The sequence below is a fragment of the Tasmannia lanceolata genome, unplaced genomic scaffold (assembly GCF_043159265.1).
Source record: "Tasmannia lanceolata isolate RefF3 unplaced genomic scaffold, GAP_Taslan_0.1 ptg000048l, whole genome shotgun sequence".
Taxonomy (NCBI): Eukaryota; Viridiplantae; Streptophyta; class Magnoliopsida; order Canellales; family Winteraceae; genus Tasmannia; species Tasmannia lanceolata.
The window spans coordinates 2,400,470-2,417,092 of NW_027518725.1; the positions used below are offsets into that span (position 1 = coordinate 2,400,470).

Below are 16,623 nucleotides of genomic sequence, written 5' to 3' on the forward strand. Positions count from 1 at the left end.
TTGAGAAACATTGTTACATTAATCAAAAAACAAACTTGTATTTACAGGGATTTAATTTCCACTTATTATACTGTTGACAACAAGCAATTTGAAATTGAAACTAGGAAACCAATTAAGTGTTTTGTACCGCCACCCAGTTGAGTTTTGAGTTTTAGTAAACAGCAAACCACTGCCAGGACCACTAATACAGTTTCAAACAAGAGGTACCTCATCATGCTTTATGTTCTCCACTGCAATTCGATTTGAAGCCTTCCATTTTTCGAGTCAATGAGATGATATTTCTCATTAATTCGTTTGTTGCTGATAACGTCTACGAGGCTGATATCGATATAACCAAGTGTTTCCTGATTGAATGGGAAAATATAATTTCAAATGGTATGGAGAAGACAATTTAGAAAATAGAATTTTTACTGAAATATTGATGATGAGATGGTTAGAAGTTAGTTTGGCTTGCACAAAAGGATTCTAAATAATATCAAGTGTAACAGAGAAAGATTAGTATAGTAAAATCAAGCAAATAAAAACAAAGATAATAGTCACTTGTCATCAACATCATCATGCTAAGAATTATAATAACGATAAAAATAAGGCGATGGTTGGCACTTGGCACCCATGCATTTTATGCGCTTCCCATGTCAGTTTTTCTTCTTTGATGTACTTGTACTTTTTCACCAATAGAACAAACTACAAGACTAATTTAAGGGTTCCCCTTAAATAATCATCATATCACCAAAGAGAACATATCTGCTACTAGGTAAATAAAAATGAATAAAGTTTAAATAATGATGACAAATATCCCTAATGTAACTGTCTTATTTGATGTACTTTCACTTTTTTAGATGTAGGACAAACTGATATGGAACAGGAGCAATTGTGAATGTTGCTCTAAAACAATCATGTATTACCAAGAAGAACATCTTTAATAATAAATACATAAAAAGAGATAAATAAATATTGAATAATATGAAAAATAACCCTATGGTCTCGATTTGTTGATTGGAATTGCTTTTGTCTGGGAATCTAGTCAAAGCATGCCAAGCATCAGAATGCATCTGCCCATTCTTTTGCATACTTTATGGATGTTGACCATTGTTACAAAATTCGGTAACATTTAGAGACATTATGAATAATTCAAAAAGATTTAATGACTTCTTATTTCCTATATTATATTATATTCCCAAAATTACAAAACTGCTTTAATTTTTTAATTTTTCATGATCTTGTCCCAAATAATGCTCAATTTTTCTTTATCGATTGCGAAAATATATAAAAGAGAGACATAAGAGAAAAGATTTGATTTAGGTTTGATCCTTCTATAAAAGCTCGTATACCAATTTGATGAAGAATCTGATCAATAGATGTGCATTTTATGACTGATACAGATCTGAAATTTATATCAGTCTAGACTCCATAGAGATCGCTCACACTTGCCAATCCACAATATATAATTATAAATTGAATATTGAAGCTAGATTACACAGCCTAAACATAATGTCCAACCTCTTTCTCAATGGAATAACCCTCTTAAAATAAATCAGTTTTATAAATAAAATTGAAGCGATTAAAACTGAGATGTACTGACCTTGAAGTCTGTTCTGACCCAAAAATCATTGACAAGTAGAATAAAAACCCTATCATAGGTGATTCGCAATCATAGGATAATACCTTTGAGAAATCCAACATCTGACGCTCTAGGTCAAACTCCATATCTTCACTCATCAAATATGAAATCCTGTACACTAGAAAGTTATGCAGAAGATGGAAACAAAAGAAGTATATCTACTTCTCCCCAAGAAAAAACCAGTGCTATTTTAGTTTCATAAATAAAAAGTCCCCCTCAAAAGAGGACTATATATCCATATATATATATGACTCTTGACAAAACCCCACACCTAGATCAGAAGACTTATTTCTTCTAAAACCCCACGAACAAAAGGATGAGAGGTTAGGACATCCTAATTCTGATAGAGTCCTAGGAGTCTGGTTAACTATCAAGTATATTACCAAGCAAAATTTCTAATGTTAAGGATTGTAAGAGCTAAACACTTGGCCCTTCCTTTTTTATCCTAGTATGAATAAAACAATTGCTCCACCCATTCCAAAACATTCACTTTGGTCCACTGATAGGCATTGAAAAGGGGGAAAAAGAGTATATTTACCTTTACACAATACTGCAGAATGTATCATGTACATATCTATTCATTGACGCAAGCTAGAGCCTACAAGGATGGCCAAGATCAAAATGATCTCAACCAAGAAGAAATGGATAGTTTCCAGGAATCCTCAATCGGAGGCAACAGACGTCACTCAACGTTGCTAATCATGGAATCACTCGACGTGACCAAGCCACAAGCTTGATTCGTAGGAGGATTCACTCAACTCCCAAGCAAGGAAACTTGTAGAGAATATTTTTACAGAAATCAAAAGTCCATCTCTTCACATGGTCATTCATGTCTATAGATATTACATCAAAAGACTTGTAGTCAAAGATTCCATAAATGTTAAACACATTTCTTAGACAAGTTACCAGCAAGTCAAAGCACTCTTTCAAGGTAATTAAAAAAAACCACAACTTACTAAGAAACTATTAAATACCAAAGACTAAATATTAAAGACTCAAAGACCAGGTGATATATGTGTTGCATGTGACTTAATTATGCTCCTGCATCATTCATCTTATTTGTAAAAGAAAAAAAGGGGTTCTGCATCACTCTGGGGCTTGGGGAACAAATAGGTGTGGGGAAGCCTTCCACTCGTCAAGTACCAATCTCTCACCAACTTTGATTTCGGTATAATAAGACTGAAATGTTTTTGTTTCCATCCCTGCCAAAACAGAATCTCAATGGATTCGTTCCTCTTCGTTATTTCCATCGAAATTTCGAAACTTGATAGAAATTATCGAAATTCGATTGACATGGTCAAAATGACAAAAAAGGAAAAATATTATGATTTACAGTGTATAAAGCTATTTTTCTTAAAAGCAAAAAAAATCCAGCCCCAACTGCAGTAAATAAAAAAAAAACACTGCAAATCAAAGGAACACAGTTTTTCTACTTTTCCATGGAGTTTTTTCTGGAAAACCCTGTAGAAAAATATTTAAGATTTTTAATCCTTGTCAACATGCTCTGTGGGCTCATTATGGTTGAATTGAAGATGGCCCACTTTTCATTTCAATGTAAAGAGTCACAGGAATTTCAAATTTCAAAACCTATAAATCATCTTAGTTGACTAAGTACAAAACGTGGAAATGTTTTTTTGTAAACGATTTTGCTCTGCATTTTATTTCATTTCATTAACGTACAGAAAGATATTTGGTAGCCAGCATAATTTGTTTTTGATAGGTAAGCTAAGCTGGGATTAGGAAGGGCCCCAGCATCATTGAACTTCACAGCAAAGTAACCGTATCTTAGGAATGGGATGTTAGATCGGCACGAGACCAATAATACCTCATAACTCTATGTGGTATTGACATAGAGTTAGGGTCCTTGGAGGGGAGACTGGTCATTGTACTTTCTTATTCTTCATTACATTTCTACTTCTTTATTGATTTTACTGTTCCAAATTGTTCGACAACTCGTGCCACTAGGTGTTCAATGTGATTAAGCCACTATGGATGATTTTCTTGTTTATATGATGGTTTCTAAGTATGTATTTGTGCTTATTCTAGCATTTCCCAAAGCATACATTTCCATGATTTTACAAGAAGCTTTACTTTTCTAGTTATCTTTAAAAGGCTGCTAAAATTCCGGGAAAAAAAAATTCAATAGTCAATCAGAATTGTCTAATGAAGTGGAACAAGCTTATCAGATACGGCTAGAAATTGAAAGGAAGCTTTACCTGGGATACGTTACTTGGATAGGTTGAAGGAAGAGAGGGTACTATTGGAGGAGGACAGAGTTGATTTATTTTTTTAATGAATAAATTTATTCAAGGGAGAGTACGACCGAGATGGTCGGAACAACAAACAGATCAACTACGATACAAAAAATCGAACAAAAGAAAAGAAAAATCAGTAAGGCATTGCGTCAAAAATCTCCAAAGCCGCCCTATCAACTCTAGTACGAGCAAGGTAATTTGCCACGCGGTTAGCTAATCTCCTTATATGCCGAAAGCAAACCGGGAACCCCGCCACTCGATCCTGGATCTCCTCAATCATATCCGCAAACCTCCACGGGTGAGGATAACTCGCATCCATCCACCTGATAAGTCTACCCAAATCATTACTGTCCTTTATCATGATCCCTTGAAGCAAGCCTCATACCTCTGCCTCGTTAGAGTCTTTAACTCCAATGAGGCCCAAAGAGGCCCACATGATGCCTCCGATCTCATCTCTAAGAATTCCTTGTACTCCGGTCAGGCTAAGGTTTCCAATGCTTGATCCATCAAACTTAAGCTTTACCGATCCTGGATCTAGAGGGCTCCATCGAGGAGACAATGTCACAACTCACAACTCTTTCCTTGTTAGAATAAATCTCTCTCCAACACAATCTGAGTATGTATTGAAGCAAGACTTGAAACAAAGTAAAATTCTAATGCAAGGTAAAATTTCACACTCAAATCAGATGCTAGGAAAGTGCACTAAGAGCAATGTTGTGATAGAAGGACTTAACATTGAAGACCCCATAAGAGGTCCAGATCGAAAACCTTTTGTCTCTCCCAGTCTTCTTGATGTAAAAAGAATTAAGTCAGTCCACAAGGACTATCAAGGAAGACAGAGTTGATAAAGTCATAAAACTAAGATTCAGAAGAAATATTGACATCTATTAGGATGTGAGGAAATGAGTTGGCGATAAAATTCAAAGGAACTTGGATTAAAAGGGGAATAAAAGCATGACCTATTTCCACTGGATGCAGATACTATAAGAGGAACGTCCGTTTTTTATTAAAAATAAGAGAATATAATGTGGAGAAGAGATAGAGGAATTGATATTGTCATGCCCCGACCCCACTGTGCAGATATTGTCCGGTTCTAGGTCTCAACCCGCCCCGGTTTTAAAACGCGTCTACACAAGAAAAAAAGGGGTCTACATATATAGCCCAGGAAATCAATTCAAGTCGCTTCACCGTTCATTGCATCCCAACTCTTAGCTCCACAATTACTGAAAACTTAATTAACAACTCTCCAAGAAAAATTAAGAAATCAAAGAGAACTGAAAACTTTATTAAAAACAATCTCCAAGAAAAATAAGACATCAGAGAGAACATAAAGCAAAAAATCTAAAGGTCTCATCATTATTAAGAGTCTAATGACAATTTATTTTTTGGAACAATCAGTGTCTGTCAGTTAAAAACCAACCAAAGCATTTGATATGTTGAGAAGATAGGGTACTAAATGTGTACCTTTGAATGAATGCCGATACTTGGAGGCCGACTGATGACTTCTATATGCATTCTATCATTAGTGGGTGGTTCTTCTAACATAAACTGGAACTCCTCTTCCCATCTTGGATCTCTGTTTTTCTTTATATGCTGCACCGACATAATCCAGGATCTTTAAATAAATAGATAATATACGTACCAAAGAAATATACAAACGTTAGAATTTAGACAAAAAACACGGGCCTACTACCCTAACACCTAGTTCGTGATACCTTCGTTTTCCTCTCCTCTCCTTTGAAAAATATCCTTACGTATGGATTTGTATGGTGCTTTCCCTCAACATCCTGCGCTTCATGAACTATAACTACAAGCAAACCACCACCTGATGGAGTATTTTCAGGAGCCTTTTCTACTTCATTCGTATCTTCACTAAGATCCTTTGGTAAGTCCTCAGTCTTAAAAGGTTTGTATGTCACTTCCACAACAATCTGCCCACGCAACTTCTCATTTTGATTGTCATTCGGGTCCATATTTTTAAGCAGATCGAGTGTCAAAATTTTTGTCTCTTCAGGGGTAAGATCTTTCAAAGGAATCACATTAAGACCCATCTTGTCATGATTTCCAACCTAGGGAAAAGGGAAAATAGATTAAAGAATTACAGAAAAGGATTTATAACTTAAGATTAAAGAATTACAAAAAAAGATGTATAACTTAACAGCATTGCAATCCAAAAAAAGTAAACAACTACATAAGAAGGAAAAGAAATCATACCTGTTCCCAATCATAAACAACAAGCTCCAAAGCTTGGGATTCCGGGTCCTTAACGACAATATTAAATTCCTCATTCCACTCAGGGTTCAGGTTACTGTGCTTCACTGTTGTTTTCTTTGATGGAAGCTTGTCTTCTGTAAGCTTTAGTTTCACGTATGGGTCTGATTTCCCCAATAAATCTTTCTTTCTAAGTTTAGTTGCTCTGACAATCTTAACATGGAGAACTCCAACTGGCCTCTTCATGGCTCTGTAAAATTCATAAGAATTTATTAGCCTCTGCCCTCTGGCAATTGTCAATTCAGCACCGAAAATGATACTTTTTGAATTTATAAACAAAATGCAAAAATTTACTTTGTTGGATCCATGATTGGTACTTCTAGAGTTCTGGGCCATAGATACATTTTTGCAACCTGATCTTTGATAATCTCCTGCAGGAAGAAGATGCATAAGGGGCCAAATTTTAAATATATCGATACATACATGAATATATATATATATATATAGAGAGAGAGAGAGAGAGAGGAAAGTGTTCCTAAGCTATAGCTCAAAAACACATGTGGCCCCACTTTTTTGGGGGATCCAAAGCATTCATTTGGAAGGCCCTTCCATGGATAGGGTGTGTACCAAAAATCAGCCCTATAGGATCATCCTAACCCAATCAAAGGTGGAGTGGAAAATGGACAGACACTGTGTGTGTGTCTATATATATATATATATATGGGGAAAGTGATTGTGAGCGGCCCCTCATATAAGCTTATATGAGGTGACCGCTAAAAACATGGTGGGCCCACATTTTTGGGGTGATCCGAACCGGTCATTTGATAGGCCCTGACATAGATAGGGGGTGCCCAAAAAATCCGCTCCATAGGATCATCCCAACCCTTCGAACTGTGGAGGAGAAAGAGAGGGAAATGGGCGGGTATAAATTTCCCCACTTACCCGTCCATTTTCTCCTCTTTCACCTCCACAGTTCGAAGAGTTGGGATGATCCTATGGAGCTGATTTTTTGGGCACCTCCTATCTATGTCAGGGCCTATCAAATGACCGGTTCGGATCACCCCAAAAATGTGGGCCCACCATGATTTTAGCAGTCACCTCATATAAGCTTATATGAGGGGCCGCTCACAATCACTTTCCCCTATATATATATATATATATATATATATATATATATATATATATATATCACACATATGAATTGATTCAAGGCGAAGACAAAAATGAGCTATCATCATCATTCTTGATTATTTATTTTTCGTGAAAGAAGAATTATTGAGCACAAAACTCCTATATGTGGAGCTGTGTCCCTCAAGAATAACAGATTTATAATTAGACATTGGGGGTCGGAGCCATAGATTGAGGCAATAGAGTAAGGATATTCTGTTTGGATGCCAAGTATTGCTCTTTCAAGCAATGACAGAAAGATCCCAGTGTCGCACATTGACAGCCCAACATTGAGTCACTTGGAAGTGAGTACGGGCACAAATATAAATGACAATTTTATTTATTTTTGAATGGCAAAAATAAATGACAAATGGACAATTGAAAAGTGCTCCTGACTAAAAACCAGTTGCAGTTGTACAAAAAATGGTGATTGAGTGGATGCTCCAATGAAAGGTGAACTAAGAAAGAGGGACTACGAAGAGGTAAGTAGGGAGGTTTTAGCTTAGAAGCAGGAATCTTCCCTTGGGGTGCCGTTCCCGACTCGGAACCTCGATTCGGCACTCCTTAGGAAGGAGCTTCCAGGGAGCGCGATCCCGAAGAGATGGAAACCGCTCACAACCCGCTCCAATTACTCTATTAGTAACCCCCTCACCAACTTACTTGCATCAAACTCCTCCAACTGTTCAAAGTACTTCATTGGAGCAAGCATGGAGGCAAATCTTCGGAAGGCATGAAGAAAGAGGCTATGAAAATGAAGACGGTTAGAAATTACTACTTTTGATGTAGTTAAATTTTGAAAGATTATATATAAGATAGTTAAAAATTACTATTTTTTATGTACTTGAATTTTGAAAGACATGTGATGAAAATATTACATAAGCGTTCCCACGGAGCTCCCAACCTTTAGACTCTTCTAGACGCCCCCCCGCTTCCCCGCCCCAACACCCGCTTCGTGCTTCTATGGGTTTTAGCAGTGAAAGATATCTTATATGTTTTAATTCTTAATTATTGATTATGAGGTAAGGTGGGATGTTTTAGACTTTTAGCAGTGAGAGATATCTTACAAGTTCGAATACTGAATTATTGATTATGAAGGACCTGATCTCCTTGTGTCTTTCCATCTGGAATTATTTTTTGGCAAGCATGGAGGACTAAATAAACAAGAGAGAAGCCAAAAAAATCTATGATTTCTTGTTAGTACGGAAGGAATCTCATAAAAAAAGAAGAAATAAAACAGTCTGGAATCCACTGTTACAGTGTTACCCATTCTCTACAATGTTTGGTGTATCTCCAAAATCCTGAATGTTACCCAAGTATGGTAATGACACAACATTGTTGAGGATGGGCAGGTACTACTAAATACTAATACATGCCAACCTCAAAAAGAGGTACAATGCGGCTGTGGTTTTTAAAATCTATTTCACTTTTAAGTAGTTTTTAAAATCTAAACATACTTTATCTTTTATTTCTAAAGTCTAAAGAATTCATGGATCTGTACAAATTGGACAGGATCAAGTCTAAGATTAAGGGGCTGTTTGGATATGTGGATTTTAGAATCCTGGTTTTAGTTTGAAAGCGGGGAAAAATTCTGGATTTTACAATCCATTATCTTGGATTTTAAGTAAGAAATCCAAGGTTTCAGAAATCTCTCCCTCATCGTGAGACTTAAAAAACCTGGAAACACGGGACGATCTCCTACTCTCTCACTCGACGAAAAGAGGGGCGAGAAATCAGAAAACAACGGGCAGTCTCCTCCTCTCGTCTCCCATCCACAATTTTGAGGAAATCCAAGATTTTAAAATATTGATATCCAAACGGCCCCTAAGATCAAGAGATTCTCCTAACATCATGACAGTAAAACCAATAAGCAATTATTCTTAGGCAAATAAACCAAAGTTTTACGAAGACTCTAATTGAATATGGTGAGCCTTTTGTATAGAGAACCAATACTTGATTTGAATTGGGTACTAAATCAACATGATGACCTAGAACTAAAAGCACCAGAACCCAGTATACATTGCACACAGTGAATCCATATAAATAACCATACATCCAGATGACATAGGAAAATTATGTACCATAAGCCACCCCGTTCTCAAACGAAACAAAAGATCTTTTTCGGTCTTGGGGTTTTGGGCATACATGCTATGAAATCATAGAAGTTGGAAATATTAACAAATAAATAAAAGCAACAAAGCATGAAAAATGGGATTAATGTGGACCTGTGATCCCCAAATCCTTTAGAAACCTAGAAAATCCAAGTATTGGATAAGGATACTCGGGTATGGGTATAAGTCTTTATAAGATACACTTCGGATACTCCTGATCTGTATCCTATTATATTTTCCTCTTTTTGACAAGTAGATGGCACTTGTTTAATGATCCTCATCCATATTAAAAGAAGCATATCATATCCTCGGATACTCCTAATCAGTATCCTATTTTAGGTTTCAATGATCCCTTACTCATATCGAAAAATGCATCATATACTCGCTGTACTGTATCCTAACACATTGGGATTTAAGGGACTCCCACACCTGATCCTTAATTGTATCAGACACCTGTACCCATATCTGGGTAACATAGATGTGGATTCCCCATCACAAACTCCATATTTTAAAAGACAAATAAAAAAGCAAAGCCTAAGGAATGAACTTTAGAGGTAAATAGGCACCAATTTGTCCAGACATAGTGATAATACTGGTAAACAAGCAGTCTGATCACAAATCAAAACAAACGGATTATATGAGAAGATCATATAATAAAAGCATTCCGCGAAAGAGAAATTAACACACCTGAACGAGTCTGTATAGACCAGGAATTGACATAACATCCGCCCCCAAAAGTTTTAGTCCGAAGTCAACATGTGGCTATGAAACCAAAGACAAAAAATTTATTAAAATAAAGAGAAGATCATGCAAGAAGTAAACACTAAATATCGAGGAAAAAGATAATTGATTTCTCCATTCTCACATACTTTCTCCATGAGAGAGACAAGTATTTTTGCAAAGCAAGGAAAACTTGGGACCAACGGCTTCAGGGTAATACGTGGTGCAGCGAAGACTTGCAAATCCACCACCTGAAATTCTCTTCCAAAAAACAATTCAAATTCTAATTCTAACAAAGGGAAACAATTTATAATTTAAAAGAAAGAGAGAACCCCTTCTAGACCTTCATGCTGACAACTTTAGGGAATTATAATCAATTTCTTCGAATTTCAAAGATGTATTTTGACAAAAAAAAAATATGATTCATCTTGACAAAACATTGAACACGTCCATAAACCTGAACAGTAGCTTTTAGCCCAAATGCTTTAACCGCAACAACGACATTTGGATTTCCTGCCCACTTTAAGGATAATTCCATTATCAACTCTTTCTCATCAGTGGAGTAGACTTTCATACCTGACAAGAATTAAACGAAAAATTATGGGTACAAAGTCTCGTGAAATAGGTTCTATACAATTTTTTTTTAAAGTAAAAGATCAAAAGATAAAACAATTGAAAAAAATATTTATACTAAATCAGAATTATGAAAGCTAACAAGCAAAATCCAGCTGAATAAAGGAAAAAGGATAAGTTTTCACTATCCCAAAATATCTTCTATGAAAAATGTGCAAGATGCAATGCATCCATGTGGCACAGAGAAAAAAAATGGCTACAAAGGAAGAATAATGCAATAACTCGTGCCGAAAGTGAGAAATACTCTTGCAAGTATAACAAGAGAATAAAACAGATGGAGCATACAATCATGTTTTGAAATATCGGCCAATACGGCGTAATGGAATCGATGGGTCTAAAACAGATTCCTCATCACAAAAAATATGGGTATCGGTCAATACAGCTCCATATAGGACCAATAGAGATCCCATCCTCTCATGTTCAAGTGAATACCCCGAACCTTTTTTTTTTTACTTTTTCTTGTCATTTCCAAAAAAGTTTTACTTAAATTTAGGGTCAAGTGACCTAAATCAACATAGATCTAGATTCAACCATACTTGTGCTCGATGACCAAAACCCACAGATGGGATCTCTCCTCCCCAAATCTCCAAAGCCATTTTACCCAATAGAGCTTTGTTCATAGCTCTAAGATTGCATACGGTATGCACCTCTTATACTTAGGAGAAAGCTGCCTTAATTAAAGTAATTATCCACACAAAGGTAAAATAGTTTTTTATTCTCTTCCAATGAGGTAATTTCTTCTCAATATGTTCCACCACGTGATACAACAGATTTTTTCTGAAGTTACATGATCCATGTCACAAGAATATGCTTACAAGTACATGTTACTCAAAGGATGATTGCATTTTCTATCTCATAACCGCTCAAAAGAGAAATATGCAAAAAAATACTAACAGTTGTTTTGTACGCAAAAATACTAATGGTTGTTTTGTTTGATCTCACCAATAAAATTGAAGATGGTTGATATAAGAGGTTAGAAATGGGACTACTGTTCATATTTGGCATCATCAAGCTCAAACAAATTTCAATACTTGGTCCATATTATGGTAAAGATGCATAAAAATACATGTTAATTAAAGGATAAATGCATTTGGCTACTTAGATATGTTTAGCAAGAAACATCTTAGCAAATAAAATGATTAGGATCCTTTATGGAATTATAAATATGCGTATTCGTTCTTCCAAAAAAGTGTGTGTATTCAACAATAAGATAACATGTAGCTTTTCTCAAAAAAAAAAGGGAATAACAATTAAAAAAATGTGTGTATTCAACAATGAGAGAATATGTAGCTTTTCTCGAAAAAAAAAAGAGTAACACTGTATTAAAAAAAAAAAAAAAAACAAAATTTCAAATTTTCATCAAAGAGCAGAGGTTGCCCTTTTTATATCCTGGCTAACCCTTGTTTTTACTAATATATCCACTAAGTCATTCGTGTATCCAGGACAAGAGAAAATGAAGGGGAATTTCTATACACATCCAAAATCTCATCAATCTACAAAGCCAATCTACACAAGGATCGTAAAGAATGAAAATAGCATACAAATTCTGTAGTTTCACCTGAAAAGTAGCATTTGTTTATGTTGGAAAAACTGTCAAGTCCATGAATGTGGTGCACAAAAATATTAAGCTAAGAGGTACACCAACCTTGAAAAGTAGGTGGCAGTGATCCTAAGGTAAGGGTTTCAAATTCAACGGACTCGATTTTGTACTTGGGGATTTGCTCGGCGATAATCGGCTTTGCAATTTCCCTTGCTGTCTTGCATATTGCCTACAAAAGGAAGGTTGGCTCATAGATAATCTATAGCAGTGAGCAAAACCACAGGCACCACTGAAAATTCAAATAAGCTTCAAAACTTTGCAGGAAAACGACCAGACATGCACACCTTATCCAGATAAGGCCACATACTTTCCAAAAATTTGTTTAGCCAATCAACCTTCAAGGAAAAAAAATGGCAATAATGAATTGGAAGAAGAAAGTGGATTTTCCAATTTTTACGCTCCCAGGAAATAAAAATAAGGTAAAGAGATTAGCCAAGAACACTAATACACATACTCGATCAAAGTCTGGATTTTTCACCCACAGGGGTATTTCTGGAAGCATGCGCTCAAGAGATTTTGTGTCTTGTTCAACAAGTGGCCGAATTGTAGGGTCCTGGTCAAGTCAAAAGTGAAAACTGATGAGTGCATGCAAATTAATACATAACTAAATTGTTTTTGAGACAAGCGCCATAGTTAAACAATTTCTACACACATGCAATTCTTTCATGGAAGCACAATAAAGATACTCATCCCCATCACCAGTACCCAACAGATCTCAATGAAGAAACAAATTGAGATCAATCCACAAAACCCGCTTATAAGGAAAAAGAACTAAATAAGTAATTTGGTTGAAAATTCAGTCAACGGAGCACCGCTTAAGATGGTTTGGGCATATCCAACGTAGGCCTTTGGATGCTCCAGTGAGAAGAAGTGACTCGTGCCAAGTTGATGGAGTAAACAGAGGTAGAGGCAGACTGAAAACAACCTGGGTAGAAACAATGAGGAAAGACTTGATGGCTAGGAAAATAACAGAGAACATGACCTTGGATAGCAGAGAATGGAAGAAAATGATCCATGTAGACGAACCCACCTAGTGTTAGGATTAGACTTAGTCAATTTGAGCCAGGTAGATCCTTTCACCTTCTTCATGAAAATTTTCTAAAGGATTCATTAGCCGACCCCAACTAGTTTGGGGCAAAGGCTTAGTTGAGTTGAAAATTCTGTCAACCCAAAAGAAAAAAAAATTTAAAAAGAGCGAATTTTTTTGTTCATGCAACTATTTGTGCCTAGAAGAAGTCGCCAACATGGCACTAAGAATGATTAAAATCATCAAAACCAGACCTCCCAAATGACCAACACTTAAACTACTAGAATTCAAAACAAGTTCATAAATATCATCAAAATTCAGATTTCCAACTGGAGAAAGAAGCATTTAAACAGATGCAATAAAAAATTCCTATAGTTATAAATAAAAAAGATTCTACAAAAATATTCCCTTCAAACATAGTACTGAACTCTCGGATGAATGCAAAAGCGAACGCTTATACTAGTGTTGTACATAGATACCAGGCATCAGATGAAGTAACCCAAGAAAAAGGCATGCCAAGAAATGTCTATACACACATTGAACGGTACAAACTGCAGCTTGAATGAAGATATGCACAAAAATAAATAAAATGAGAAGAATAGAGAGATTAAATAATTACAGAAGTATCATTCATATCTAAGGGGAAAAAACCAACGACCATGTACCCCCTCCCTCTTTAGAATCGAGAAAACTTATGCTATCATGCTGGTCTTCAAAAAAGGTTTGATTGTGTTGATGCTAGTTTCTTCAAGCAAGCTCCAGATTTTCTGTGGAAGCATCTACTCTTGGAAATGACATTTCCAACTTCATTGGTTCATGTTCAAAGATGAAGATCATAAGAACTAATCATGATTCGATTGGTTTTTCCCTCAAACCCAAAAAAACTCTGCATGCTTCCCGCTTGGAACTTGGAAAATGTTGGTTAACTGTGTAAATGCAATATCAAATCAAAATAAAATTGGTATCTTTTCAATATAGTGTTTGTCAAACAACTCCCATCTCCATGAAATGATTTCTTCAGGCCAATGGGTTCAAAACCCTCCAAGCAACAGAACTCATAGAGCTCCTTTAATAGACTGACATAGAAGGCTAGACAAGATGGTATTATATTTAACTTTTCCGAGCGATATGGTGGTCCAATCTCCAATGCTTCTGTTTGCTCTGACAGAATGGCTACATGTTCGCCATCTCAATCTCATTGCCACAGGGCACAAACAACTATGCTTTTTCAGTCCCATATCAGTTGCATCCTCTAGCCATACATTAGCTTTAACACTTGCAATGGGAAAATTCGTTATATTATGATTCTACGAAACAGAAGGTATGACTTCCTATGAACTACCTCAGTGAATACATAGAAAGATTCTGTTTCTATTGCAAACAATTAACAAACTGACCAAAAGAAATTATTAGTGGTTTTACCTAAGTTTTCATGTAATAGACACTCAACATCAGTGTTTTTCAAAGGTGTTTTGGCATATGCCACAAGGTGCGCCTCAAGGTGAGGCATTGCAAAAACGCCTTAAGGCGTAAGAAAAATGCAATTTCTGAAAGGCGCACGACTCCAACAAAAGGCTAGGCATGCTTAGGAAATGCGTGATTTTGTCGACCGGAATCTCCGAAATTTTGATTTTTTACCCCCTTTTTGCCTATTCTTCTCCTAAATACTGACTAAACTTTTCTCCCCAACTGTTTATGGAATCAAAATACATCGCTTCATATGCTTTCTTTCATCGAAAAGAAGCAAATAAAAAAAAGTATAGAACTGCGCATCTGCTACAAGGTGAGTAGTTGAAACATGATGAACAATCAAGATACTTGCACAACAACATAGATTATTATATTTTATGGACTATGACTGTGTATTTAAGTTTTTAACCTAGAAAATTAGGAAATGTACTATGAACCTGTTAATTACTCTAGTATCAAACTGTGATAAATTGATAATGCTAGGTGGATACCTTATTTTGTTAGTGTATCGACTTGCTCATTCGCCTCTGCAAGCACCACTTTACAAAACCAAAAAAAAAATCCAAGAAAGCAAATTTTATCCAAATTCAGACACAAGACTATAGGCAAGCAAAGACCAAAAGGCCAACTTTTTATGAAAACAGTAATATCCTCTTTAAACTTTAATCGGTATGTCTATATTGTAATTTGAGGACACAACATTTTGAAACTCCCCGAAAAGCCCAAAAGCAATTTCCACCCTTAAACTGTGGTTTAGGCCTCAGTGATTTCCATTGTATGCTTTGATTTTTCTTTTCTAATAGGTGCTTACTCTTTTCTCCAACGGAGAAATTCGTATCTTTCTTTAATGGGTTTTGCTAAGGGCACTCATTAAGCATCATTTAATTGCTATTGGGAACATGAATTTACACATGCTTTGATACTTTTACACATGTTTTGAGATTTTTTTCTTCAAAGTTCATGTAAATTCATAATCCCAAGGGCAAATAAATGATGCTTTATGGGTTCCCTTAGGGCACTAGTTAGCAAAACCCTTCTCAATAACAAGAATCTAAAATCACATACAAAGAAAGCACATTCCATACAAACATAAATCTTAAAGAATCAGAGCTCCAAACCAAATAAAATCAAAGAACAAATAAGAAAAGAAGGCAAAATTCCATCCAAACATAAAGAATCAGAGCTCCAAACCAAACCAAATCAAAGAGCAAATAAGAAAAAAAGAAGAATCATACAGAATTACTTCAAAGATAATAATAAAAAAACCCAAAAGAGAGACAAAAGAAACTGACCTTGACATCATTAGGTTGAAAGTATATGAACAGATAATACCCAATAACAAGCCCAAAAGAGATCCCAATTCCAAACCCACAAAAACCCAACAAAGAACTGAAAAAACCCATCTTCACAAACAACAATAAGAATCCTTCCTCTCTCTCTCTCTCTCTCAAGATCTATTTATGCCCTTCATGAGAGCATTTATTCAGAAATCTTCAACATTGCTGTAAAAAGATCAGTTAGGGTTAGAAATGAATACAAATCGGTGAATTAGAAGATCAAATGAAGAGTGTGGAATTACCCAACTTGTAAATGTTAGAGAATAAATGAAAAATTCAAAGAACAAACCAAGAAAGATTCTTTAAAAAAAAAAAATCCAACCGTTTTCTAATCTTTTCGTATTCCTTTTTTGTTGGATTATTCGATTCTTGGCGTTTTGGGTTCTTCTTTCCACAAACACACTTGTAATAAATTCCATTGATTTATACGTTGAAATCTCTTGAAATTTATTACAGTATTAATGTACTAATCTT

General features: G+C 35.6%; 1 protein-coding gene across 2 annotated transcripts; it reads right to left on the bottom strand.

Annotated features, from left to right (window-relative positions):
* On the bottom strand, positions 1–16,623 carry LOC143864398 (synaptotagmin-2-like). 2 transcript variants are annotated; one of them, XM_077375331.1, is made up of 13 exons: positions 16,472–16,623; positions 16,105–16,314; positions 12,770–12,868; positions 12,600–12,650; positions 12,361–12,484; positions 10,540–10,658; positions 10,232–10,333; positions 10,050–10,124; positions 6,442–6,518; positions 6,091–6,337; positions 5,592–5,945; positions 5,341–5,469; positions 1–344 (listed from the first exon to the last, which is right to left on the bottom strand). In XM_077375331.1, the coding sequence occupies exons 2-13, from the start codon at positions 16,213–16,215 to the stop codon at positions 219–221; spliced, it is 1,614 nt and encodes a 537-aa protein (XP_077231446.1). In that variant the 5' UTR covers positions 16,216–16,314; positions 16,472–16,623; the 3' UTR covers positions 1–218. The 2 variants fall into 2 exon arrangements, with proteins under 2 accessions (XP_077231446.1, XP_077231447.1); XM_077375332.1 differs by lacking the exon at positions 16,472–16,623 and adding an exon at positions 16,397–16,419.

Bases quoted from the DNA above. Each gene is read 5' to 3' on its own strand.
- LOC143864398 (XM_077375331.1), bottom strand. From the start codon at position 16,215: ATGGGTTTTTTCAGTTCTTTGTTGGGTTTTTGTGGGTTTGGAATTGGG. The intron at 12,651-12,769 runs GTATGTGTATTA...TTTTCCTTGAAG, and splicing joins AAAATCCAGACTTTGATCGA to GTTGATTGGCTAAACAAATT. The intron at 345-5,340 runs GTACACATTTAG...CCATTCAATCAG, and splicing joins GTATCGGCATTCATTCAAAG to GAAACACTTGGTTATATCGA.